This window comes from Meles meles, chromosome 10 (assembly GCF_922984935.1).
Source record: "Meles meles chromosome 10, mMelMel3.1 paternal haplotype, whole genome shotgun sequence".
Lineage (NCBI taxonomy): Eukaryota > Metazoa > Chordata > Mammalia > Carnivora > Mustelidae > Meles > Meles meles.
The window spans coordinates 1,714,992-1,740,386 of record NC_060075.1 but is presented as its reverse complement, the minus strand read 5'-3'; the positions used below and the strand labels follow the sequence as shown (position 1 = coordinate 1,740,386).

General features: G+C 46.9%; 1 protein-coding gene across 2 annotated transcripts in view; it reads left to right on the top strand.

The window, feature by feature from the left end:
* The window catches only part of UBE3C (ubiquitin protein ligase E3C), a 107,127-nt gene that overhangs the window by 31,384 nt on the left and 50,348 nt on the right, over positions 1 to 25,395 (top strand). For both annotated transcript variants that reach the window (XM_046021120.1, XM_046021119.1), the window contains exons 7-14: positions 997 to 1,150; positions 1,558 to 1,778; positions 2,585 to 2,739; positions 5,893 to 6,080; positions 11,000 to 11,086; positions 15,603 to 15,760; positions 15,916 to 16,148; positions 24,682 to 24,786. In XM_046021120.1, coding sequence (XP_045877076.1) covers positions 997 to 1,150; positions 1,558 to 1,778; positions 2,585 to 2,739; positions 5,893 to 6,080; positions 11,000 to 11,086; positions 15,603 to 15,760; positions 15,916 to 16,148; positions 24,682 to 24,786 — 1,301 coding nt within the window. The remainder of the gene's footprint in view (positions 1 to 996; positions 1,151 to 1,557; positions 1,779 to 2,584; positions 2,740 to 5,892; positions 6,081 to 10,999; positions 11,087 to 15,602; positions 15,761 to 15,915; positions 16,149 to 24,681; positions 24,787 to 25,395) is intronic.

Sequence of the window (25,395 nt, the reverse complement as noted above, 5' to 3'; positions counted from 1 at the left end):
TCCACCACGATACCTGGCTCTTACTGGGATCCTGATTCAAGCAAGCCAGTTAAATGAAATTTATAGCAAGCAGGAGTTGGAGACTTAAACACTGACTAGATGCAAGGAATTATTATTAATTTATTTTAGCTGTCATAATGGCATTTTTAAGAAAAATAAAGTCCTTTGATGACACACTGAAATAATTTTATTTTAGATTTGCTTCCCAGTGAATGGAGGAGTGGGTGATGGGCAGATGGAGCTTATATACCTTTTCAGGCTGCTTATGTATTTAACTTTTTCTTTTTTTTTTTTTTTTTAAAGATTTTATTTATTTATTTGACAGAGAGAGATCACAAGTAGATAGAGAGGCAGGCAGAGAGAGAGAGAGAGAGGGAAGCAGACTCCCTGGTGAGCAGAGAGCCCGATGTGGGACTCGATCCCAGGACCCCGAGATCATGACCTGAGCCGAAGGCAGCGGCTTAACCCACTGAGCCACCCAGGTGCCCCTTAACTTTTTCTTAATAAAAATGTTGAAGGAAGGGGCACCTGGGTGGCTCAGTGCCTTAAAGCCTCTGCCTTCGGCTCAGGTCATGATCTCAGGGTCCTGGGATCGAGCCCCACATCGGGCTCTCTGCTCAGTGGGGAGCCTGCTTCCACCCTTCTCTGCCTGCCTCTCTGCCTACTTGTGATCTCTGTCAAATAAATAAAATCTTAAAAAAAAAAAAAGTTGAAGGGACTCCCGGCTGGCTCGGTGGGTAGAGTGTACAACTCGATCTCAGCGTCATGAGTGCAAGTTCCACACCGAGTGTAGAGATTACTTTAAAAAATTAATAAACTTTTAAAAAAGGGGCCATTGTCTGTTTAATTAGTAACATTTAATGAAAAAGCAAAGTTGAAGAAGAATTAAATTTGGACCCATGCAGATTTGTAAAAAGCATTTTAAAATTGACCCATTTTTTTTCTCATTATGATTAAGGTACCAAATTTTAAGTGTGTGTTTTTCCTTTCTTTTAGGGTATTATAGATCTCTCTATTTGTTAATTAACAACAAGCTTCCATCAAGTATTGAATATTCTGATTTATCTCGAGTTCCTATAGCAAACATTTTGCTAGAGAATGTTCTGAAACCATTGCACTTTACTTACAACTCCTGTCCAGAAGGTGCAAGGTAAGAATGGGCTAATTGACTGATTTTGTAAGTTCTCAGGTTCTGTATCTAACGGTAACTTTTATGTGGATGCTATTTTACATACAGACTTCAAAGCCAGATTTTTACTTTATTAGCGTGACTCAGTTTAAAGAAAAAGTTTACTGTTTCTGTTTGGCCTGTACCCTAATATAACTTTATAATTCTGATGAGCTGGTTATTTTCCCATCTTCTAGTAGCTGTTGAAAGATACGAAAACATGGCAGAGTTTTCTCAATAGGAAAGGCACAAAATCAGTTAATTTCAAGGCAATTTAGTTGATATCGAATGCTTAGCTTCCATTGATTTTGAAAAGAATATTTTTTTCATGTTAATCCGTGATTTTATAAACAGTATGTATTGATCCAAGCTTCCACTTTTCTTTTCAGGCAGCAAGTCTTCAGCGCCTTCACTGAGGAGCTTCTGGCAGCACCTTTCACTGATCAGATTTTCCATTTCGTCATTCCAGCCTTAGCGGACGCGCACACTGCTTTCCCGTACGAGCCCTTCCTGAATGCACTGTTGTTACTGGAGAGCAGGTGCTCCAAGACAAGCAGTGGGGCACCGTGGCTCTTCTTCTTTGTCTTAACAGTTGGCGAGCATTACTTGGGTATGAGATACAAGATGTGTTTTCCCTGAACACACACGTGTGGTATTAGCAGATGGAAGTCCGGAGACGGGACTCCAGGGGCCGGTGTGCCTTGTCGGGTGGCCTCTGCAGGGGGAACATATTTGCTGAAGGTCTGTGTCCTAGCCAGTGTCCCTGGGGAAAGTTTCTAGGCACGTAGTCCCAATTCAGGGGTGCCTGGCTGGCTCCTGTCAGTGGAGCATGTGATTCTTTTTTTTTTTTTTTAAAGATTTTACTTATTTATTTGACAGAGATCACAAGTCGCAGAGAGGCAGGCAGAGAGAAAGGAGACAGTAGGCTCCCCCGTGGAGCAGAGAGTCCCATGTGGGGCTCGATCCCAGGACCCTGGGATCATGACCTGAGCCGAAGGCAGAGGCTTTAACCCACTGAGCCACCCAGGCGCCCGGGGCATGTGATTCTTGATCTTGGGTTCGAGATCGTGAGTTCGAGCCCCACCTTGGGTAGACTTTACTTTAAAAATTTCGAAAAAAGCGGTCCTGATTCAGATACATGTTAAAGGCCCCACAGAGTAAGAAATTTTTAAAGTTGAACAGGACTGAGTGCACGGTTGTCATCCCCATTTATGGCAAACCTCCAGGGCGTGCGTCTGCTAGAATCACAGCATCTTTCTCGGTGTGTTGATACATACATCTGTGCATGAATTACTGTAATTTTGGTAAGAAGCTGTGGTCAGGAAGGTCTCTCTGAATATAAGAAAAGTGATACGCGAGTTTTCCAGTTTGTTTGATCACTTCTAATCAGATACTACGACTGGCTGTCTTACAAAGGGACCCTCTCGGAGGAAGGACTGCTGGTGTATTTGAGGGTGCTCCAGACCTTCCTGTCGCGGCTCCCAGTTTCACCTGCCAGTGCGAGCTGTCCGGACTCGGCCAGTGACTCGGAAGATGAGGTTGAAGAGGCAGACAAGCAGCCAAGCGCCCCGGTAAGCTCCTGAGGGCCTGGGGCCGGCGAACGGATGACACCGCACCCCACTCCTCCTGATCTGGTGTCGCTTTTCGCTTCGCGTCTGTCCTTCGTCTCAGCTACATGAGTAGCACAATAGCGCGTTCCTGCTGTAAAGCCTGCGGACCGCAGATGAGGTTGCTCCGTGGCCGCTCTGCTCTTCCCACACCTGCCCCTCCTGGCCGCTGGGGGTCGGGACTCTCTTCCACACCTTCTCCCGCCAAGTGTGTGTGCGTTACGTGGTTATGTGAGTTTTCATGCACAGCAGGCCACGCTGTATATTAACTTAACTGCTGCTTAGGAAGTTTTCCTAGAAGTGAAATTGTCCAGTTAAAAGGCTAATAACAAGTTCCTAGTTCTCAAGAAGGGCATTTACTGTGTAACAAGCATGTTCTATTTTTAAGAATTTTTTTAGAGCACTTTATGGCGATACACTTTACCATGAAATTCGCCCTTTGAAAGTGCTGTCCAGCTGAGTGATCTCTCAGCGTGCTTGCCTCCCTGCGGCCGCCGCTGTGCGGGTAGAGCGTTGTCTGCGCGGAAACCCCCCGGCCAGCAGCTGCACACACCCTCCCCTTCTCCCAGCCTCAAAGGGAGAAAAAGCTAAGTTCTTCCTTACCCTATCTTGCGGACACCAAGCAATGTCTCCTGTTACTTTTCAGCTGTTTTGTAGATGACAGGTGTTATGATGTATTTGAAAACGATTTTGAGTTTATTGTCATGCATAATCTCTGTACCCGTTGTCCCATTTCTCACCTAGCATGGTTTGCTATTTTCAAGGGATAAAAGCTTTGCATTATACACACATAATTTCCGTGATATTATCTGCTGCTTTTTCTCTTAATTACACAATTGAAATATCTTGAGGTTTGGATATCATGGGTTTAAAAAATTTTTTGTTAGGAAATTTCCCATTGATGAATACGAAGTCCAGTCCCAGGAAGACTACAGTCTAGAGGGCTCAGGTTTTCCAGGGGAAGTACATCTTCAGGATCTTGCAGAGTGAAAGGATGTGTTAGTACTACGCCCTCCAATGCAAATAGCTTTATTAGCAGAGATGGAAAGTAACGGTAAGGAAAAACAGATGAGGCCTTGCCCCTTACAACTAGAGGGAGGGCTAATTACAAAAGGGCAAAACTGAGTGTTTTTTGGTGGAAGCTGGAAGTCTTGCATCTTTCAGAATTCAGAACTGCACCCAAAATGTGACTTTTGTATTGTTAAAAAAAAAAAAAGTGGGATTCTGTAGGTGGAATGTAGATAAAAGTTTTTTGTCTTTAGAAAATACTGAATAACTTTCTAGAGAAGCTGTGACATTAAAATGGTTATGCACAGTATGGTGGTATCCACGTGGAGATGAGGCTTTGGACGGCACCTGCTGGGGAGATGTTAGGGAGCCCCTCCTCTCCCTGTGGACACGGATAGGAGCAGAATAGGAGACACAGGGAACAGAGGGAACACTCAGGCTTGCTTGCTTGTGGTTACACTTCTCTAACATACGGAAAGGTCGCCTTGTCCCTGTTTATCTTATTTTTTCTTTCCCTTCCCCTATGTTCACCTGTTCTGTTTCTTAAATTCCACATATGAGTGAAGTCACATGACATAAGAGACTCTTAACTCTAGGAAACGAAACTGAGGGTTGCTGGGGGGGGGGGGGCGGGGGGCTGGGGTGACTGGGGGAGGGGCTTGAAGGAGGGTGTGGGATGGAATGAGCGCTGGTGTTCTGTGTGACTGAGGAGTCACAGACCTGTACCCCTGAAACAACACCCTGTATGTTAGCTAAATTCAATTTAAATTTAAAAATTTTTTAAAGCCCGTAAGACTATAGATGAATATGGCATAAAACTTCTATTTCGAAGTTTCTAAATGTAAGACTTTGATGTGTGAGCCATCTCATGGGCTGGGCATCCCACAAAGCCGTTAAAATTTTTTTTTTTGACAAACTGCAAAAAAAAAAAAGTGCAGCTTAATTTTGTTACTTATAGTTGTGAGAAATTTTACTCCACTTTATTTTTCTCCCTTAATATACAAGGGTTTCAAGGTCTGTGTTACTACAGGTATGTGACTTGATACCTTTGCTTCTCTTTTTCATTTTTTCCTCTTCATTATTCCCCTGCATTGTTTGTTACGTCTCCTTTCCTGTCCACCTTTGGGTTCAGAACCAGTGACCAAGCTGTAGGCCAGGTACTCAACAGATTTGACTCGAAATCTTTATTTTTTGGTCAGATCTTTTTGTCCATTGCTTATATATTGCCTTTTCTTTCCTGTGATAGTTATGTAGAATCTAGTTTGATTGAATGAGATTTTTCCAGAGTCAGATTTCACTGTTTTTAAACACTTAGGTCTCTGTATAATTTAATGTATGACACTCCAAAAGTAGTACCCGTGCATGTTACTTACGGATTCAGGTTTGGCAGGTAGAATTTATTCCTTTCGTCTAAAGCAGTGTTTTATTTGGTAGGTGATTGTCGGTGACATAAGTCCTGTCCGCGCAGGTTTCCAGACAGGGCCGCCAGCAGCACCCGGTGTTGTGCGCGTATTTTCATACTCACGCACACTTGAGGATGTGCACACACACGTGAGAAAAGCGTGTGTCTTTGGTGAAGTCCCCCTATGGATAAATACACAGCAGCTTAGTTCAGGTTTTACTCAGCGAAACACATCCTTAGAGAAAGTAAGATATAAAATGTATCTTATTTGATTTTTAAAAAAATACTTAATATTCTGACTATTTTTGCTTAAACTGGGGTCTCCCGGATAGCTCACGATGGAAATTCTGCTCGATGGTAACATACTCCCACACGCGTGCTCAGTACAGTGGTATCTAAAATATGAAATTAATCGTCCCTGAAATGTCAGTACTGAAATGTTGTCCCATCAGGAGGCAAAAACTGAGTATGTGCAGTTCCTGTGTTGTTACCCTGGGTGAGATTGGAGCCTAATACAGACGACGACTGTGGGTGGAACTCTAGAAAGTTTCATGGTACTTCAGTGGATGTACCTGTTGTGACGTGGGCCACTTTTAGATCAGGCCTGTTTTGTGTTCTCGGGGGACTGGAGTCAGATCCCGAGCAGCGTGGCGGGTCCTTGGCGCCCAACCGTGGTGAACTCAGAGCAGCTTGCCCGCTGTGTTTAGGAGGACGGCCGGCTGTCGGTGCCCTACATCACCGAGGAGTGTCTCAAGAAGCTGGACACGAAGCAGCAGACCAGCACCCTGTTGGCCCTAGTGTGGAGGGACTCCGCCAGCGAGGAGGCCTTCACTCTGATGGCGTCCATCGGCCACACGCTCATGGTGCAGCACCGGATGGCAGTGCCCAGAGTCAGGCAAGTGGCTTGGGGCCGCGTGAGCCGCGGCGTGTGCCCCCGCAGCGGCCTGGGCTGCTGCTTCCCCACGGGGCGCGACGGAGGAGGTTCCCGCGGTACAGCCGTGCGTGGAGAACGGCCGCTGGTCTTTCTTTTCTAAACCAGCGGGTCCTGTTCAGCTCCGCTTCCCTGGCCTGTCATGTAGTAAATGAAACGAGCGCATTTTCCTAGCGGGCCGGAGAGCGGGCTGCGGTTGAGGCCTGGCCCCTCTCCGAGCGCCGGACCCAGCCTGCCTTCCGGAGCCCGCGTGTCCCCGGTTTGCGGCGCGCCCGGTGTCGGGCCGCCCCGGGCAGCTGTGCGGCGGGCCTGTGCAGAGACGGGCCCCGGTCAGGATGTGGCCGGGGTGCTGACGTAAGTAAGTGGGACTGCAGCGTTGACCGGTTTTTCTCTCATTGGAGTGAGTGCTAGCTCCGTGGTGTCCGGAGAATGGGGCAAATACCTCACAGCGCATGCTGCAGGGGTCGTGGGGTTCGAGGGGGAGCACAGGGAGGGCTGGTCCGCAGATGACCTGCTGGAGGCCTCGGTCTCCCCACACTGGGGCCGGCGCTGTGTCCGACCGTTGAGGTCATCCGAAGAGTTCTCTTCTGTTTCTATGACGTGCCTTCCTGTGGCGTGGAAAGAGCTGGTGTCTTGGTTCGGAAAGCAGCCTACCTGGATGGGCCACACGCCAAGGGCACACCACCGGCCGAGCCCGCCTCAGACACCGCACACAGCCCACCGGCCCGCGCTGTCCCAGCACCCTGGTGTCTGCAGCCGCTGGAGGCAGTGGGGCGGCAGGGGACGTGCTCCCTCCGCGGGGAACTGGCTCTCTGGGGGCCGATTGCAGCAGGACAGGATGTCAGATCTCGGGAGCAGAGCAGCTCGTCCAGGCCCTGGGCTTTGATGGCAGCGCAAAGTCTGCCGGTACAGGCAGTAACCACTGCAGTTAAATGCGTCACTGCCTGGTCTGGGTCACTGGTGCGCTGTTTCCGAAGCAGGTTTAGTGGGTAAAGGAGCTTTATATGGAGCCTTGGTTTTACAACTGCTGCACCTGTTTCCTCTAAGAAACTACTCCAGGAATTTCATTTATGGCTTAAATACGTCAGCTTTTAAGTACCTGAATGTTTCCCATAGCTCATGAAAGCAAGTGGACTTACTTAACTATGCTCGATTTTCACTGCTTTCAAGTTTTTTGGTGTTTTTTTTAAGGTATTTAAAAGATGATTAATAAATTGCAGGGCCGATGATGCCCTGTCAGCGCCTCTGAGCCCATGCAAGTCCCTCTTTCGTGGTTGGGATTTGCAGTTTTCATTTCTTCTTTCTCTTCTGCTTCTGCGGCTGCTGCTGCTGCGGCATCTTCAGATTGATGCATTGGCTTTAGTGGTGGGAGGGGCAGAGGGAGAGAATCTTACACGGGCTTTACCCCCAGTGCAGGGCCCCACTTGACTGGGGGCTCAGTCGCAGGACCCTCGGACCATGACCTGAGCCAAAATCTAGAGTCAGACGCTTGACGCACCGAGCCCCCCAGGCGCCCCGCAGTTTGAATTCCTGTCTAACACTCATTGGCAGGATGTATAAGGGAACAGGGAGACCCTTTTTACACTGGCGTGGGAAGATGTCCAAGGTTTAATTGAAAAAAGGAAACTACAGTACGAAGTGGCTAATAAGCTCCTGTTGTGTCAGAGTGGTGAGAAAAGTGGGAATGTATGTTTGTATTTGCATAAAATACATTGGACACATACATAGGAAAGTCATAGAGCTGATTATTTACATGTCTGTGCTGGGGGAGTCGAGAGTGGAGGAGAATGTGGACTTCTCACTGTACTTTTTTTAAACGATTTTTATTTATTTATTAGAGAGAGAGAGTGCGCGCGCGCACATGAGTGAAGGTAGGGACAGAGGGAGAAGTTGACTCCCCGCGGAGCAGAGAGCTTGATGTGGGGCTCGGTCCTAGGACCCCAGGATCATGACCTGAGCTGAAGCAGACGCTCAACTGACTGAGCCACCCAGCTGCCCTTCAGTGTGTTCTTTGATAGGTTTTGAGTTTCAGATTATGGGAATTAAATTTCAAAAAAGTAATAAATTAATTGCCAGCTCCTTTTATGGGAGAAAATTCATAAATCTTGCCATTGGATGTGGGACTCTGAATAAAAATTCAGATATAAAATTTATTTTTTCCTTAAGAAAATATATTCACTATCTTTACTGTGAATACTGTGGTTGTATTGTGAGAGGGAAAACAAGAAGGCAGTGTCCCAGTGTCCAGAGAACTAAACCCAGAGAGACGGGCACTTACGTGGACGCGTGAGGGCGGCCCGTGTGCAGTGCTGAGCGTAGACTACCGCTCACTTGGACTCTGAGCGGCAGGTGGTGGGTTAGTGTGCCATCGGACGGCTTTGTGCTGCTGGGAAGTGCTCCACGCAGAGCTGAGGACTGTGCCCTTCTGTGTGCCCTCCCTTTGGCCACGCTTCACCCTGCCCTGCCTGAGGGATGAGGGAGTGTGGCACCCCACAGAGCCCCCCACCCCCGCAAGCCCGGCCCTCCGTGGCCTTCTGGCCTCTTCTCAAACCTCCCTCCCCTGCTACCTTTGCAGACGCTGTTCTCACGACTTTCCCTCTGCTGTTGGGCTTCTCTTCTGTTTCTTCAAGGCTCTTCTTTGTGTTTCATCGTTTCCTCAACTTCTCTGACTTCCGTTCCCTTTAGTTTCTTCGTTTTTTTCCTACTCGGTCAGTTTTCTGGGTGATAGACATGGCTCCGGCCACTTTCTGGAGCTCCAGCCCCTGTTAGCAGTTTAACGGGCTGTACCGAGACCCCTACGCACTCCGTGAGATGGAGTCTGGCACATTCCCCCAAAACCTGGGTTACAATGGGGAGCCACTAGCAAAACGTGGCTTCTTCACCTGAAATGACTTACGGTGAAAGCGGGAACCCAGTTCCTTGGTCACGTAGCTCTGTACCTTTCAAGTGTGTGGTGGCCACGTGTGGCTGGCCAGTGCCGCCCTGTTAGCTAGCACAGCGCAGACCACTCCCAGCACCACGGAAAGTCTGCTGGACGCACTGGCTGTGGGGCGCGGGCTTGGAGTCGCTCCTTCCGTGGTGATGGTGCAGTCAGTCGCCGTGACTCGTGCGTGTACGTTCTCGCGCTCTGCTTTGCCGGGCTGAATGGTCAGAAACGTGACCTGGCTGCTGTTCCCCTCACATACCTGCGAGTGCGTCCCCTTAGCTCTCAGGAGGACTCACATTCCGCAGGCACTGCCAGGCTCTGTCCCCCACCGATCAAGTGTTCGGTCACCTCTGCCCCAGCCACGCTCGCGCTGGCTCTCTGCCTCCCCTGTGTTCCAGGCTGGGCCCCTTTGCCTCTGCTAGACTCTGTCCAAAATGCTGCTTTCCTCCTTGAATTCTCTTTCTTGGCTCAGTTGTCTATGAGACTCACACTGAGGTTATCCGGTCAGAGGCCTCCCTGAGTTACACACTGAGATGTCGCCTGTAATTGCAACTTTCCATGACATTTCCGTTTTATGGCAGGCACTTCCTGCGAGTGCTGTGTTGGGTGGGGCTCACAGCCCAGCAGCCGCTCGGACTTGTTCCTGGTCCTCGGCTCCTCTGTCGCCTGCGCTTCTGGAACCTGTGAAATGGCATTTTAAAAAGTAGCGTTTCAGGCATCACAGAGGTTGCTGTTAATAAGCTTCCTGTGGTTTTCTTGAAAATACGTCCACTCGCAGTGCCTCACAGATCAGTTCTATTGCAACACGTGCTGCGTTTCTCTACCAAAATCCAGTAGACTGAGCCGGCTTCATTGGTTTATGTTATGAATCGTGGTTTAGACAGTTGTTTGTCTGGAAGCGCACGGCTGTTGTCCTGTGTTCTGAGCGCGGCCGAGTGCGTGCGCTGACGGACTTTCTTCAGCCCTGGCTCACGGTTCATGTCCGTGACAGCCCGAGGTAGCCTGAGTATGCCCGCGACTTCAGTGGGGGGGGAAACAGATCTGTGTCTTGTTTTATATTGCAATTATACTGCTCCTGTTTTGTTTTGTTTTTATAGTTTTTGTAGTTTCTTTTGAAAGTATTGAAGGTGGATACCTACAGAGAGAAATTTACTTTTTGTCTATGATTTCATGCTTGCTTTTTTCATCAGTGATATTTTCAGTCCAATCAATACATTTAATTTGCTTTTGATTCATGTTAGAGTTTTCTATACTAGAGACTAAATAAGATCTGTGAGCTTTTAAACATTTCAGTACATCACGATTTTATTATTAAATCTATTTTGAAGTCATATATAAGATTCTAAACTAATTGATAATCATTATTGTTAGACACATCAAATTAGTAAGTGGTCTTGATTCGGTCAGACTTAGCAGTAAGTGAGTTCTACAACTTCTGAGAATTTTCTAGACGTTTGTGAGTGACAGCCGGTTCACAGGAGGCACAAGTGAGCTTGGGAAAAGCGCACGTGTAGCCTGTGCTGGCCTTCTCATGCTACTTTTTAACCCTAGCACTCGGGACTGGCGCGGAGAGCCTCCACGTGATGAATGCTGCTTTCCCTGTTTCCGTGACATTGCAGTACAAGGGAGAGTTCAATTCTCAAGTCTGTTCATTTCTATTTTTATTTTTTTTTTAAGATTTTATTTATTTGAGAGAGAGCATGAGAGGGGAGAGGTCAGAGGGAGAAGCAGGAACTCCGGAACTGCGCGTACGGCCTGCTGCCTGCTCGTGCTCGCGGTGCGGGAACGTTTTCCGTGTACCCCAGCGGGCAGCCTAGTGCCGGAAGTATGCCAGAAGCCTCTGGGCTTAATACAGACATTTTCTGAATCTTCGGCTTATAGCTTGCTTGAATTTGGAAGAAATATGTTGCATGAATATCTGCTTATTCTCACTTCTTTTTCCCCGTTCCCTTTCCAGGCTTCTCTACAGTTTAGCCTTTAATGCCAGGTTTCTGAGACACCTGTGGTTTCTCATCTCTTCCATGACAACACGGATGATCACAGGGTATGTGCCGCGTGGACTTCCAGACTGAGCTCATGTGCGTGGAAAGTGGCAACCTAAGTGAAAATATTCTAAGATGGTGTTTTAAAGTACTACTTACTGTATGTAAGAAAAATTCTAGATGATCTCAGTTTCATAAAAAGAAATTAATGCCCAGTTTTACACGTTTACCTATATACATTAAAAGTATGACTTTATCTGACAGTAAATTTGTTTTTAATGCTGTACTCTTTTTTAAACCATGTGACTTCAAATGTTTTGTTAGTGAAAACGCAGAGTTGAAGCAAATTTAACCCATTACAGACATTGAAACATATTAAATATTGTAGAAGTTGGTTTTTGAAACTTTTTATTTATGTAATTTGACTTTTTTTTAAAAAGATTTTATTTATTTGACAGATATCACAAGTAGGCAGAGAGGCAGGCGGGGGGAGGGGGGAGCCGGCTCCCCGCCGAGCAGTGAGCCCGATGCAGGGCTTGATCCCAGGACCCTGAGATCATGACCTGAGCTGAAAGCAGAGGCTTAACCCACTGAGCAACCCCAGGCTCCCCTGTAATTTGACGTTTCTTATATGAATCATTATGTAACTTGAAGTCTGGAATCTTTAATATACATATTTTAATTGGATATGTACTAAATAGAATTTAATATTCAGACATCCTTTGTGGTGAGCTGACCTAGCCTAGTGCCTCACTGACTCTGTCCTCTGTCAGGAGTCCAAGGGAACTCCTCTCTGCTATAACAGGAGAAGATGAGTGTGACGCTCAGGTCACCAGAGACCAAACTTGCAAAGTGCAGCTGGCTGTGCCAAAAACGGCGGTGGCCTGCTGCCTGTCCAATGAAGGAAGACATCTGTCTGTTTTAGGGCAAGAGTTGGGAAGGGAGTGTCCTTCAGTCTTTTTCTCTGTCTCCCCCCTCCCCTGCCCTCTCTACACTCCATCCCTTCCTCCCAGTCTTTCCTGACAGACAGTGGAAGGACTTCTGGGGTATGAGGGTGGGGTGTCCCAACGGTGGGCACACGCCGACAGATGGGGACGTCAGAGAGGATGTCTGCGCTGGGTGCTTTGTCTCAGGTTCAGTCCTGTGCAGTGGGAGCCGGGATTCAGGTCATCGACCTGCACAAACTCATAATAAAAGGGAACGTCGGTTTATGAATAGCATCACTTTGAGAGGCGTGCCTGGTTTTCGTTTCATGTCCTTGCCTCCGGAGTGAGTGAGGACACCGCGGCAGCTGCGGGCACTTGCGAAGGGGAAGCAAAGAGGGAGAGGCAACAGGGATTGGAAAGAGACCTGCAATGCCTTCATGTCCAGAAACGTTCTTTTACACCCTTTCATTCTCAAATTGAAATGTGAAGGGTTCGTGTATGTTTTGTTAGTTTTTCTGGTCGTTTTCAGCCACTTATGACCATGCCAGTCTTGGCCTATGACAGGTTTGTTTCGTGGAAAAGATCAGGCATCATTGAGACAGGAGGTTATCGGTGGCCTCGGAGTGTTTCCACTTAGCAGTGGAGCCCGCCGCAGCGCTGCCTGACTGCCTGTTTGTTGATGGTGTTCGTCTCTTGGCGAGGAAATGGAGTCACGGTGTGTGAAAGAAAAATGAGGTATTATTAGTTACAGTAAACTGTCAGAATTACTTTATAAGTTTGTAAAGTTACACAAAATTTTTAAAACTCATCATGTCTTAAAAATCAATTTGAGAGGGGCACCTGGGTGGCTCAGTGGGTTAAGCCTCTGCCTTGGGCTCAGGTCATGATCCCAGGGTCCTGGGATCGAGTCCCACATCGGGCTCTCTGCTCAGCAGGGAGCCTGCTTCCTCCTCTCTCTCTGCCTGCCTCTCTGCCTACTTGTGATCTCTCTCTGTCAAGTAAATAAAAAATCTTAAAAAAAAAAAAATTTGAGAATTTGGGTTTCAGCTTACTTCTTTAATTAAAAGTTCCTCAAGAAACTTACGATGGGATATATATTAGGATCGTATTACTACCATGTGAGTTTTTTCTGGAGTTTACTCTTGGAATATGATTTAAAAATTGAAATGCCTGATTTTTTTGAAATTGGCATTGAATTAATTTGGAAATTGTTTCCTAACAAGAGTTCCACTGGGATGTGTAAGTTCCAGCGAGCATAGCGGTCCTCACAGGAGCGGGAGAAAATGGGGGTTTCCTTGCTAACCCTGCGACGTGCTGGTGGCCTGGGCTGGAAGCCCGGGGTCCTGACCTCCCAGGCTCCGCGGCAACTGAGGCGCAGCTGAGGGGCAGGAGCGCATGGACTCCTGGTTCGTCTTTGCCGTTGGACCTCCTGCCACCAAAGCTCCTCGGGGCCTGCTTGTCTTTGGCTCTGTGCAGACTGTTCTGTGAATTGCCCATTTCTTGTCCCACCGACACGGCAGTAAGTAGTGGTTATGGTGGTCTCAGTAGACTTAGACTTCGTTCTCGGCAGGAGAGCATGCGGCAGCGACCTGTGTAGAAGAGACTCCCGTGGGAAGGGCCGCGGTTGTGGCGTGGGAGCCTTCGGGCGGGGACACTGTGTTTGGAGGCGGGGGGTTACCTGTGGTCTCAGGGCTGCTCCCTTGCCGGCCAACTCTCCAGGCTCTCAATCCGTGGCTTTTCCATTACGATAAATTATGGACTTTTTATTTGCTCATAAGTCTTTGAGATTGACCTGTGTTCGGAGCAGTATTTGAGTCAGTGTTTGTGGCAGAAAGTGTGGCCCGCAGGGAATCAAGAAACATAAGCTTCCGTCGTGTCCCTGCTGGAGGAGACCACAGGCGCGCATCCGGCCCTCCTTGCCAATCGCGCGTTCCGTCATTTAAATGAAAACGATTCCTTCCTTTTGTTTACCTCATGGGATAAGCTCATGTTGAGTAATTGCCCTCGTGGTAGGCACCTGAGTGCGAGCGCTGCACACACTGACACGTATGGGCCCAGCTGCTGGGGTGACCGCTGGGGGCTGGCGTGTCACTGTTCTGTAACTTGACCTGCGCCGTGTCCCCCCCGAATAGTATTCACTTGTCACAGTCTTCTGTTGTCTATGTGGGTCTGTGAGGGAACCGAGAGGTACCAACCATTTCTACTAGTATCAGTGAAACATGACATTAAACTGGTTTTCCTCTGTCCGTCGGCACAGTTTATGGTGTGAGGGCCCAGCTCTAGGCCTGGTGGGGAGTAACTCAGGAGGCACAGAAGGGCTCCTGGCCGCTCCGGTCTGGTCGGTCCAAAGGGAGCTTCCACGCCTCTTTTATCCCAACATAAAGACCCTTTTTCTGTCAGCCTGGCTTTGGCCATGAGGTAGGACGGTTGTACCTTGTCCCTTTTTATGTGTCTTCCCTGCATTTTTATTTTGGACAGACTGCTTCCGTCAGCAAGTGCCCAGGGCCGGGCTGCACGTTCAGGGTCAGGGCGCACAGGAGGTCGGTCAGACGACGGTTCTTCTCTGTGGCAGCAGAGTTCAGGCTGCCCATCGGGGCCCCTATCCTCACGGACCTGTTGGTGGCAGTGCTCTCCCCTGAAGTGGGCCCCGTGGAGCCCTAAAGCTCCTGGTGGCTCAGGCCAGCGCACTGAAGCCCCACGAGAGTGAAAGGACATTGGCCTTCGCGTCTGCCTTGCTCTCTCACGTAACTCTTGGCATGGTGGGCAACCACTTGGTAATTTGTGGATCCTTACTCCTGATCGTGTTGCATCTAATACAGATCGTGGTTTTTTCGAAATAGATACTCGCGGTGTGAAGATCAAACCGCGATCTTGCCCACGTTTGCTAGCTCAGGACTGATAGGACCTGCTGCAGGGTCATAGATTGGGAAGAGCCGGTGAACCTCTGTCACTGCGCATTCAACAAGACAAGGGACCACATTTCCCCAAGGGGGCGGGGGAAGGGGGAACAGGTTCTGGGTGGAGAAGTAAATTTAATAGCTCAGGGCTCTCGACGCGCGACGGACGACAGGGCTCTCTGAAGATGGCCTTCCTTTCGAGCTGCCCTAGGCTGTGCCAGGACTCCTGGGAAAAGCAGGAGCGGTAACGAGCTGGTAGAGAAGCGTGGCTAACAGGAGCAAAGCCCAGTACGCCAGAGGGGGATCTCTGTTCCTGAAGCATTTATCAGGGGTCGACACTCAGCAGTTTTTAACGGTCCGAAACGTTAGTCGTGGGGTAGGTGTTTCGTGAGAGCAGCACGATACTTTGTTGAATACGTGAAGTAGGGAGGGGGAGGGGGAGTTCGAACACAAGAAGTTGTGGCGTTACTTACCGTAACCCTCCGTCTGGGGACCACTGGCACTCTGAGTAACTGCTTTTGTCCGGTGATCACAGTAGCAGGGCAGGAGGCGAGAGTGGTAGCTTGCGGTCCTACTGTCTAGGACAGTAGTTTATGAACTGACATTGTTAGGACTTTACCTTCCCTTTAAGTAGTTCAGTTGCTAACAGAAACGTTATTTTCCCTGCTGATTTTTGTCTGGTGTCATGTCTTAATTCATTTCCAAATTAGAACTAACCTTAAAATCTTTTGTTTCGTTTCTGCTGCCGTCTCAAGGTCGATGGTGCCGCTGCTGCAGGTGATTTCCAGGGGCTCACCCATGTCTTTGGAAGACTCCAGTCGGATCATCCCTCTCTTCTACCTATTCAGCTCTCTCTTCAGCCACTCACTAATTTCCATACACGACAATGAATTCTTTGGAGATCCCATAGAAGGTGAGAGTTTAGAGGAATCCATTTTTTGCTGGCTTCATGGCCTGTCCGTTTCCGTAGATGATAGAAAAGTTTTAAGTCTCTTAACTCTTTCACTGTGTTAAGAAATGAGGGGGAAAAAAGCCAAGTATGACAGAACATTGGATTATGTTTTCCAGTTGTAGGTCAAAGACAATCATCAATGATGCCTTTTACTCTGGAGGAGCTGATCATGTTGTCTCGCTGCCTTCGAGATGCCTGCCTAGGGATCATCAAGTTGGCTTATCCAGAAACAAAGCCAGAAGTTCGAGAAGAATATATTACCGCATTTCAGAGTATTGGAGTTACGACCAGTTCTGAGATGCAGCAGTGCATACAGACGGAGCAGAAGCGATGGGTTCAGTTGTTTAAGGTACGCCGTACGTGCGGTTTGCGCGTGTGCGTGCGCTTCCTGAGGGCACGTAACGTACGCATGTGTTCTGACTTGACTCTTTGCATAAGAAGTACAGGTTTGTTTTCGGCATAATTTTTAATTTGCAAAACTTTTTTAAATGAAAAGTCATTTTCATTTTACTTTTGCCTTCTTTGAAACCCTTGTTTTTACATTATTAGGTGCATCTTTTTTAAGTTACTCTAAGTATGAGTAACGAATTATAAATAAAATTTTTTTTAAAGATTTTATTTTTTAAAATTTTTTTGACAGAGACACAGCGAGAGAGGGAACACAAGCAGGGGGAGCGGGAGAGGGAGAAGCAGGCCTCCCGCGGAGTAGGGAGCCCAACGCGGAGCTCAATCCCAGGACCCTGGGACCGTGACCTGAGCCGAAGTCAGACGCTTAACGACTGAGCCACCCAGGCGCCCCATAAATAAAATTTTTAAATATTTTCATTTTTCACTAAACGATCTCTTACAGATTGTATCTCTTTAATCTTTTCAGAAATTGATTAACAAAGGTGGGGGATAAGGTCATTAATGTAATGCAAGTTGCATATAAATTAATTAAGAATATCTTCATTTTTAACCATGCAGAAAGAGGAGTTATGAGTGACTGTGGCTGGAACGCTGGCGGGAAGTCACCACCGCTGAGAATGTAACGGTGGGGTAGAAAAAAGAAAAGAAAAAGGGTGCTTGACTTGCCATGAAATTGCTGCAGCAAACACATCTAGTCAGCTAAAATCGCTCATTAAAGGAGTGAGAGCAGAAGAAGTGCATTTTCCAAATTGAATGCTGGATTTACAGTCCGTTTAGTGCCCGCGACCCCTAGCACGCTAATGTGCAGTTGGAGTCATCAGCTGTCCGTCCAGGTCTTTTGTCACTGCTTTTGTCAAGCCGTCTATTTAACGGAAAGAAGTTAATTGAATGAAAATGATCCACTAAGCTTGTATTAATATTGCTAATGGAACTTTCTTCTTGGCCATGTTTGGAGAAAGATGTCAAGCTAGACTTTAGGAAAGGCCCATTAATGCTTGCACTTAACCTGATGGGCTAATTAAGGACTGCTTATTCATCCGACGAGTGCACAATAGTCTCCGTCCAGCCCGTTCTGCCTGATTTTACAACACATTTCACTTATGAGCATGAGCATTAGTAGCAGTGAGAGTAACTGATAATGTTTTGATTGCACTGAACACAGTCCTAATGCATCATTGAATTTATAATTTGTGTGGATTAATGTAATATATGTTTGCACAATTTATTTTAATTACCTATCCCTGAGTTCCCAAGAAAACTTTAAAGGGCACGTGTTGAACCCTTAATATATCCGTTCTTAAAGGTTGACAACTTTGCGACTTTTCTAAGTTAAAAATAAGCTACCTAACCTATTTCAAACTTACAATAATTCTTAGGTACACTCGGCTGGATATGTGTATTATGGTAGCATATGTGTTTTTCTTCAAGTATTTCATTAAACTCTGGGATCTTTGTTAAGGCTTTCCATTGTGTAGGGTATCAGGTTTTTGTGCACAGTGTCAGATAATCTCGTTGTTTTATAGCACCTATTGGGAGTTTCACAATTTTCATATGACAGGCTTCTCTTTAGGACTGAGAAATCTCAGTATTTAATAATGCTACAGAAGAGGGCTTCTGGGGGGCTCCGTGGGTTAAGCCTCTGCCTTCGGTTCTGGGTCACAATCTCAGGGTCCTGGGATCGAGCCCCTCATCCGGCTTTCTGCTCAGCAGGGAGCCTGCTTCCCCCTCTCTCTCTGCCTGCCCCTCTGCCTGCTTGTGATCTCTGTCTGTCAAATAAATAAATAAAATAAAATAAAAATAATACTATAGAAGATATTTTCCCTGGGCCCTGCTTTATTTTGCTTAAGCATTAAACGAAAATTTCATAGTGAATTTTTTCTTATGCCTCAAATGACTTATTACCACTTGATTAAGGATTAAAGGTTTTAGGAATTAAGGAGAAGTTCTACTTTTTTGGTAAGGGATTGTTTTAGGTTTGAAATTGAGTTGTTACAAAGACCTTCTGAATTTAGGACAGAATTGTTTGAAGACAATTTTTTGAACAGAATTTCTGTTCTTTGAGGGGTAAAAAACAAAGTTACACTACCTGCTGGTAAGCTGAGCCCTAAAAATAACGAAAAATCAAGGCATACTCTTTGCGTTGCAGAGAAGGGCTCAGCTGCTACTGGTTTTTCTTTTAAAGAAAAAATTATCTTTAATGGGAGATAAAAAGAATCCCCTCCGTGGCTCCTGCATCCCAGATACTATCGTAAGAGCATTCCGTACACTGAGTCAGTGAACACGGTCACTCCACGCACGGCTGGGGCAGTTAGGGCCTCCCTTGAACTCCGCTGCTCTGCACCCATTCCGAAAAGTACTAGAGTAGAATGTTGGATTTTTTGGTGTGTTCTTGTGCCACATTTGAGTTGAAAAACTCAAGGTAGAATCAACCAGGGAAGGTAACAGCATTTTGCCAGTGATTTCCTGCCCTCCGCTGATTTTGACAGAATTGCAAATGATGAGACCTGACTCCTTCGACCACCAACCGTTCTCATTTTTCAGTCTTCTGATGGTCCTTTCAGACTTAATTTCTGAGAGAGGCTCTGTTGGCTGGTCACAGAACATAGAATTTTAAGTGGATAGAGTCATCTTTCTTTGTCGCTATGAGAATTGAGGTCAGCTGCTGGGCCCTGCAGTGACACGGCTAAAACAGTTTACGCGTTTATCCCATTTATAAACTCCTCTTGACGTGCGTTTTATAGCTGCGGTTCCTTTAGCCCTGTGAGGAGGTAGGAAGTCCTGTTTGCCATGCCTCTGTGTGCAGCTCTGTGCCGGCGGGTCACCGGTGAGGAGGAAGGTGTGTCGGGCAGCAGGAGCGAGGTGCCTCACGCCTTTCTCATCCGCACACATCTGTACGGAGGGAGAGAGGTCTGTGTTGTGCGCAGTGTTCGCTTTCTCAGTGGCTGATTTCATGTTTCAGTTCCAGAAAGAATCTTTTTTTTAAGAGAATTAAAACAACAGCCACGCCATAACATAACGCTCGCATGCCACTGTTAGTTTTCCCTGTTTGCTGAAACCATGCACCTGTGTTCTCATGGCGCCCTTTCCCTCCTTTGGGGGTTTTTGTTTTGTTTCTGACTACCAAATAGAATGGGTACTTTAAGAAATAATTTTGTAGTGTTTTAAACATCCTGGAGAATCCTGTTCTGTTTACAAATACAGCAGTGTTCAGGAGTAGTAACAGAGGGCTTTAGAGAACTTGGTTTGCCTTCGACCTGGGTGGTCCATATGGGACGCGTCATGGCCTCTGTGGAAGGGACGCCGCTCTCACCAGTTCCTCGAACACGCAGGCTTTACCCCAAGAACGCGGACTCCGCCCCCCTCTGGGGAATCGTGAGTGGTGGTTGGCTACGTGGTGAAAAGCCAAATGTTCAGCTAATCACATTGAGATAAACGAGATCAGTACCATGAGAGCACATAGGACGGAGAAACGATGCTGAGGTTACTCTAAACTTTTACTCTAGGAGAATGGCCATTCTGGTCTGCGAGACGGTGCTCCTGGAACTGGTCTTCACTGGTGTTTCTCGTACTTTGTTTCTACATAGTCTCCGTTAGGAACTCAGATTTGTAGAAAATTCTTACAGGATGTACGTTTACTGCATGTGCTTTTGCAACACTCGAGTACCCGCAGATCGTGTGCCGTCTGTATCCTGTACTTTGTATTGAACTTCTGGAAGAGCTACCCAAAGGGCACCTGCGTGGCTCGGGTCATGATCTCAGGGTCCTGGGATCGAGCCCCACATCGGGCTTCCTGCTCAGTGGGGAGCCTGCTTCCCCCTCTCTGCCTGCCTCTCTGCCTACTTGTAATCTCTCTCTCTCTGTCCAGTAAGTAAATCTTAAAAAAAAAAAATTACCCAAGATGTTTGATTTTACTTATCAGATTTTACATAGAAGATTTCAGATAAAAAGAGATTGTTCTTTTGTATTAAATGTAATTTAGTCTTGCAGTTGCCTTTTGCAATTGGACGGTGTGTACTTTGGTTACAGTAATTTAATTGAATGTCAAGACTCTCCACTCAGAAATGTCAGACTTCACCCTCCGCGACCTTCAGCTCGTGTACGCGCAGTGGCCACCAGGGTTTCGCGTGAGCAGCGCAGTGGGTGCGCCCCGAAACCTGCAGGGGTCCTGTGAGACAGTGCCTCTTAATTTGCCGTCTTGCCCTGGGACAGCTGTCGAGGGTGGCTTTTAGGAGCGTCTCTGTGTTTCTAAGCAGTCACCGACTTGACCTTGTTAACATTGGGTTCAGGGAACCTGTTCACGCGTATCACCTATTCTTTTTTTTTTTTTTTCAAGATTTTATTGATTTATTTGACAGAGATCCCAAGCAGGCAGAGAGAGAGGAGGAAGCAGGCTCCCTGCTGAGCAGGGAGCCCGATGCGGGGCTCGATCCCAGGACCCTGAGATCATGACCTGAGCTGAAGGCAGAGGCTTTAACCCACGGAGCCCCCCAGGTGTCCCCCTGTATCACCTATTCTTAATTCAAGTGTAGACAGTAGCGTGTGTAGCAACTGTGTGTGTTTCTGAACGTTTACTTAAGTAATTTTTTGAGTTACTGAGCACGTGTATAATCTTTAAGGTTTCGACCTGGCGTGGAAGAACACGATGTGGGGGACAAGAGTTAAACACCGAACAGATGTAACGTGTCCTGCTTCCCGCCGTGGGGTCTGCCGAAACTGCTGAGCCGGCACCGGGTTAGCCCAGCCTTTGCTTATTGACGATTTTATCTCGCCTCACGTCTGAACCCGCTGGTTCTCGAGTCCGACTGCTCACGTAGCGGGGACTCTGGGGAGCAGTTACAGACGGTTGACAGGCTTCCCCCCAGGTAAACTGAGCTGGCTCTTGGGGCCTCTGCTCGGGCCTTCACCGTCGGGAGAGCTCAGTGTGCGGCGCTGAAGAACCACAGGCCTCGGCGCCACGGGTCACTTTGGGCCGATATGTATAACCTTGGGCCTCAGTTTGTGAAGTTGGGCTTACCCATGACTTAGGCCCTGTTTAAATCTAAAATTTCTTCAGTTTTGGGACAGTCTTCTCTCCTAGGCATATCTGTGCCAGAAAACTGAATAAAATCGACTGGAGACAGATGCCTCAGATTGCAGCACTGGCTGTCTGTCGTCCCAATTCAGGATCGTGGCCCCGGTCTTCCTGACCTTCTGCGATCTTCAGTCCGTTTCCCTAATTTTAGTGCTTACCTCCATACACTTTCCCCCTCAGTACTAAGTGTTTGGGTGGCAGTTGAGTGTCTGATCCTGAAAGTGGGTGCGGAGAAAGGGGACATGGTCGGAGGAGTTTTGGCATCACAAATAGACTCAAATTTTCATGGTTTCTTAAAATCTGTATTTTTCTTATGACTTAGAAGGTAATTGGTTTATTTTTAGTTTTTAAAGATTTTATTTATTTGACAGAGAGAGAGAGAGAGAGAAAGAGCGCGAGTGTACAAGCACGGGGAGCAGCAGGCAGAGAGAGGGAGAAGCAGCCTCCCTCTGAACCGGGAGCCCGACACGGGGCTCGATCCCAGGACACTGGGATCATGACCTGAGTGAGCCGAAGGCAGTCACTTAATAACTGATCCTCCCAGGTGCCCAGAAGAGAACTAGTCTAAATGGAGGAGGAAAGTGTTTCTAGTTGGATTTAAGACATGGCATTTGACATTTCTAAAAAAGTTTTTTGGGAATTGGTCCAGGCTTAGTATTGTCAGATTTAGCAAGTAAAAATGTGTCATCCACTTAAGTTTTAATTTCATATAAATAACAAAGGCTTTTTTTGATAAAAATATGTCCTATGTGGTATTTTGGATCTATTTACATTTTTTGAAAAAGCGGTATTTGGAGTATGTTTATACTAAAAAATTATTTTGTATTTATTGAAAGTTAAAATTTAGTGAAGTATCCTTTATTTTCTCTGGTGATCCTGTCCAGGACTCATTTTCAAGGTTGGTCTGCTGTCAGGTGTAACTCGAGACTTGGCTCGTCACAGTGACTCTGTGCCGACGGCGTCCTCGACACACTTTCTAAGCCCCATCACTTTGTGTCTTGTACTTTTCCTCCCTGTCTCTCTCTCTCTTTTTCTTAAAGAGCATCACTGATACCAGGGCATTAGTAAGTAATACGTGATACTTCCTTTTTTTATGCTTAGAATGTGAGAGTAAGAAAGGGGGTGCCCTATATTGAAACTTTTTAGTGTTTAATTTCACAGTAATTTAAAAGAAGAAAGTAAGTTACAGCATTCATTCCTTCATCAGTAGTTTGATATTTGTGACCTGTGCAGAGTAAATGACCTCGGAACCAGAGGTTGAGAGATGACTACCAGGAGGCAGATGAAAGGTTTTGTTCTGGAGTTAGGCAGCCCTGGCTCTGCTCCTTGGCAAGCCTTGGAGCAAGTCTCTCACCTTCAGCAAAGCTGAGTGTCCTCTGCTGTGTGGTGGGGAAGGTCATCCACGAGGGAGTCAACATCCGGGGACAGTGTGCGCAAAGCTGTAAGTGAACAGGGACCATTAAGTCAATGCGCTTGTATATTGGTCAGAAACATGTCTTTTGCTAACAGTTGTGTGTTATGTGTAAATTTCAGCCCAGTATCTGTTCAGTCTGAACATCTCTAAAATGCAAATATAGGTGGTTACGAAAATGGAAAGATGGCTGAGATGTTCTTCCCACAAGATGGTGATGCTCCGTCTCTGCTGTTGGAAGAGCATGTGTTTACACAGTGGGCTCCGTGGGCTCCGACCTGGCCCCGTCCCAGGCAGGACCGCCCGTGCAGCGGAGCTCACTGGCACCTGCTCTGTTCTTTAGGGGCGCGAAACCGAGGGACTTGGGAGATTGAAGTGCATTAGGTCAGTGAGCACACTCTGTCATGACCATGGAGTTGACCAGAGCCCCACGCTCGGCTGTTACTTTGCAGTTGGAGGCAGTCGTTGTAAGCCCGGAAGCCCTGGCGAGCACAGCAGTCTGGAGTCGCGGGTGACCACCTGCGGTTCACTAACCTGAGCTCGTTTCTGCCGATTCAGAAAGGATATTACTGTAGTATCGGGACAGGCTTCCAGGTGCCACAGGGTAGATGTCACCGCTAATTTGGTGAGAAACAGCCCTCCGTCCAGAAGCCGTACCCAGACCTTGAGACGTTCGTACTGACGTCGTTCGTCTGCATTGAGCGTTACTGTTTCCTCTGTCCCCGGGCCTCGTCCAAGTGGGGGGTCCACAATCTAGTGGTCTGAGGTGTCAGCCAAGGGCTCTTTCTCACCCATTGTGTTGAACATGGAATTTTTAGTGTCCCTGAATACCAGGGTTCACGTGTCGTAAAAGAAGCATCTGTATTTCTACCGTATAGGGATGCTGAATTGTGGAATTTTAACGGGAAATATCTATTAACGATTGAAATTATGCTGTCTTGTTTGTCTTGGGGGTATATTTGGAAATTTATTGTGTTATCCTTGCTTAGTCCTTACCCAAATTGTATTTTATCCTGATTCCACGCCCGGGTTGTATTTCGCTTGGCTAGAGGTGGTGTGCATAGAGGCCTGGCCGACTTCTTCAGAAAATACCCTCACGGTCTTCCTTCAGCCACATAGTAGTTGTGTGATCAAGTCCTGTTTGCAAGGTTTATCTTGCTTTATTACAACGTACATTTGTGTTTAATATGAAATATCAGGTCTTTTTTATTGTTTAAGTTGTTTTTTAAAGATTTTATTTATTTTGAGAGACCGAGCAGGTGCCTGCATGGGGGGAGGGGCAAGGGGAGAGAGCGAATTTCCAGCAGACCCCACCCTGAGCGCAGAGCCCACTGCGGGCTCGATCCCAGGACCCTGAGACTGTGACGGGAGCTGGAATCCAGAGTTGGAGACCCCGTCACCGGGTCTTTTTTAAAGAGGCACTGCCGTCAGTTCTCCACCATTTCCAAATTGACGATTTGTTTTTGAGGCCAAGTCCGTGCTGGAAGGCCTCCTGGCTCTCCAGGAAGGTAGCTGGGACACTCCATGACAGGGTAGACCGGGTCTGTGTGCGAGTACGGCCCAACCCCAGAGACTTAGGTGAGGGAGGTCCTGGAGTTGTTCTTCATGTTTTGACAGATGTCAGAGATCCTTCCAGGACACTTCTTCCCCTCAGTGCTCTCGATAGTGTCTTTTCAGGAAAATATGAAATGCTCTTGCTGTAGGGCAGACTTCCACGAAATCGCTGTATACTTGGAGAGTTCTTGCCTTATAGCTCAAACAAGCTAATACATGTCCAAATTTGTGTTTGAAAACTCCATTACGGCCTCCTTTGTAGTCTGCCTTTAACATACTCCTGATAATTTTCCTCCCTTCCTTGGCACATCACTCCCTGCTTTGTACCCAAAATTCATTCCTGCGGTCACAGGATGGGGTGCGTCTCTGCGGCCTGACTGTCCTGCAGGGTCGGCCTGAACTTGTTCATGGGACTTTGCCCATCTGCTTCCTCTGCAGGTGATCACCAATCTCGTGAAAATGCTGAAGTCCAGAGACACGAGGAGAAATTTCTGCCCTCCAAATCACTGGCTGTCGGAACAAGAAGATATTAAAGCAGATAAGGTTTACTGAAAGATCCTTCTAGTATTTTTCTGAAAAAGTTTTTGTCTTTCTGGGGACAAGGATAAATTCTTTTAAATTGTTTCGTTTATTACTTACTGTGTAACTAAATAGTAACAGTAAGCTTTTTAATTTTTAATTCTTGGGTTGTAGAATATATAGCAGTGTCTTTGACTTAAAGATGTGTCCTGAGTTCATTGTTAAACCTGATTTTCTCCTTTAACCACAAATTATGTTGGAGCCTAGTGGTTCTTCGTTGGGATTGCAAGAGGTTTTGCTTTTATTGGTGTTATAATTGTCAGTGTGTATTTAATAGCCCTTAAAGGAGAAGGGGCATGTCCTTGACTTTCTAAAGGAACAGAAACAAATTTGAATATTACTTAGATCTAGACCTAAAGTAGATTCAATAGTATAAATATTTTTAGAACTTTAACAAAGGTCATGAACTATTTGAATTTTCATTCTTACTTGTCAGAAAAAGGCATGATTGTATTCATTTCAGGGTCTTGGGGATGAGGGCAGAGAGTAGAGAGTCTAGAAGAAACAAGACCGTGAGGACATTTAAGGAAAGGAAGCAGCGATTTGCACTAGTTTCATACTGGGTGTGCACGA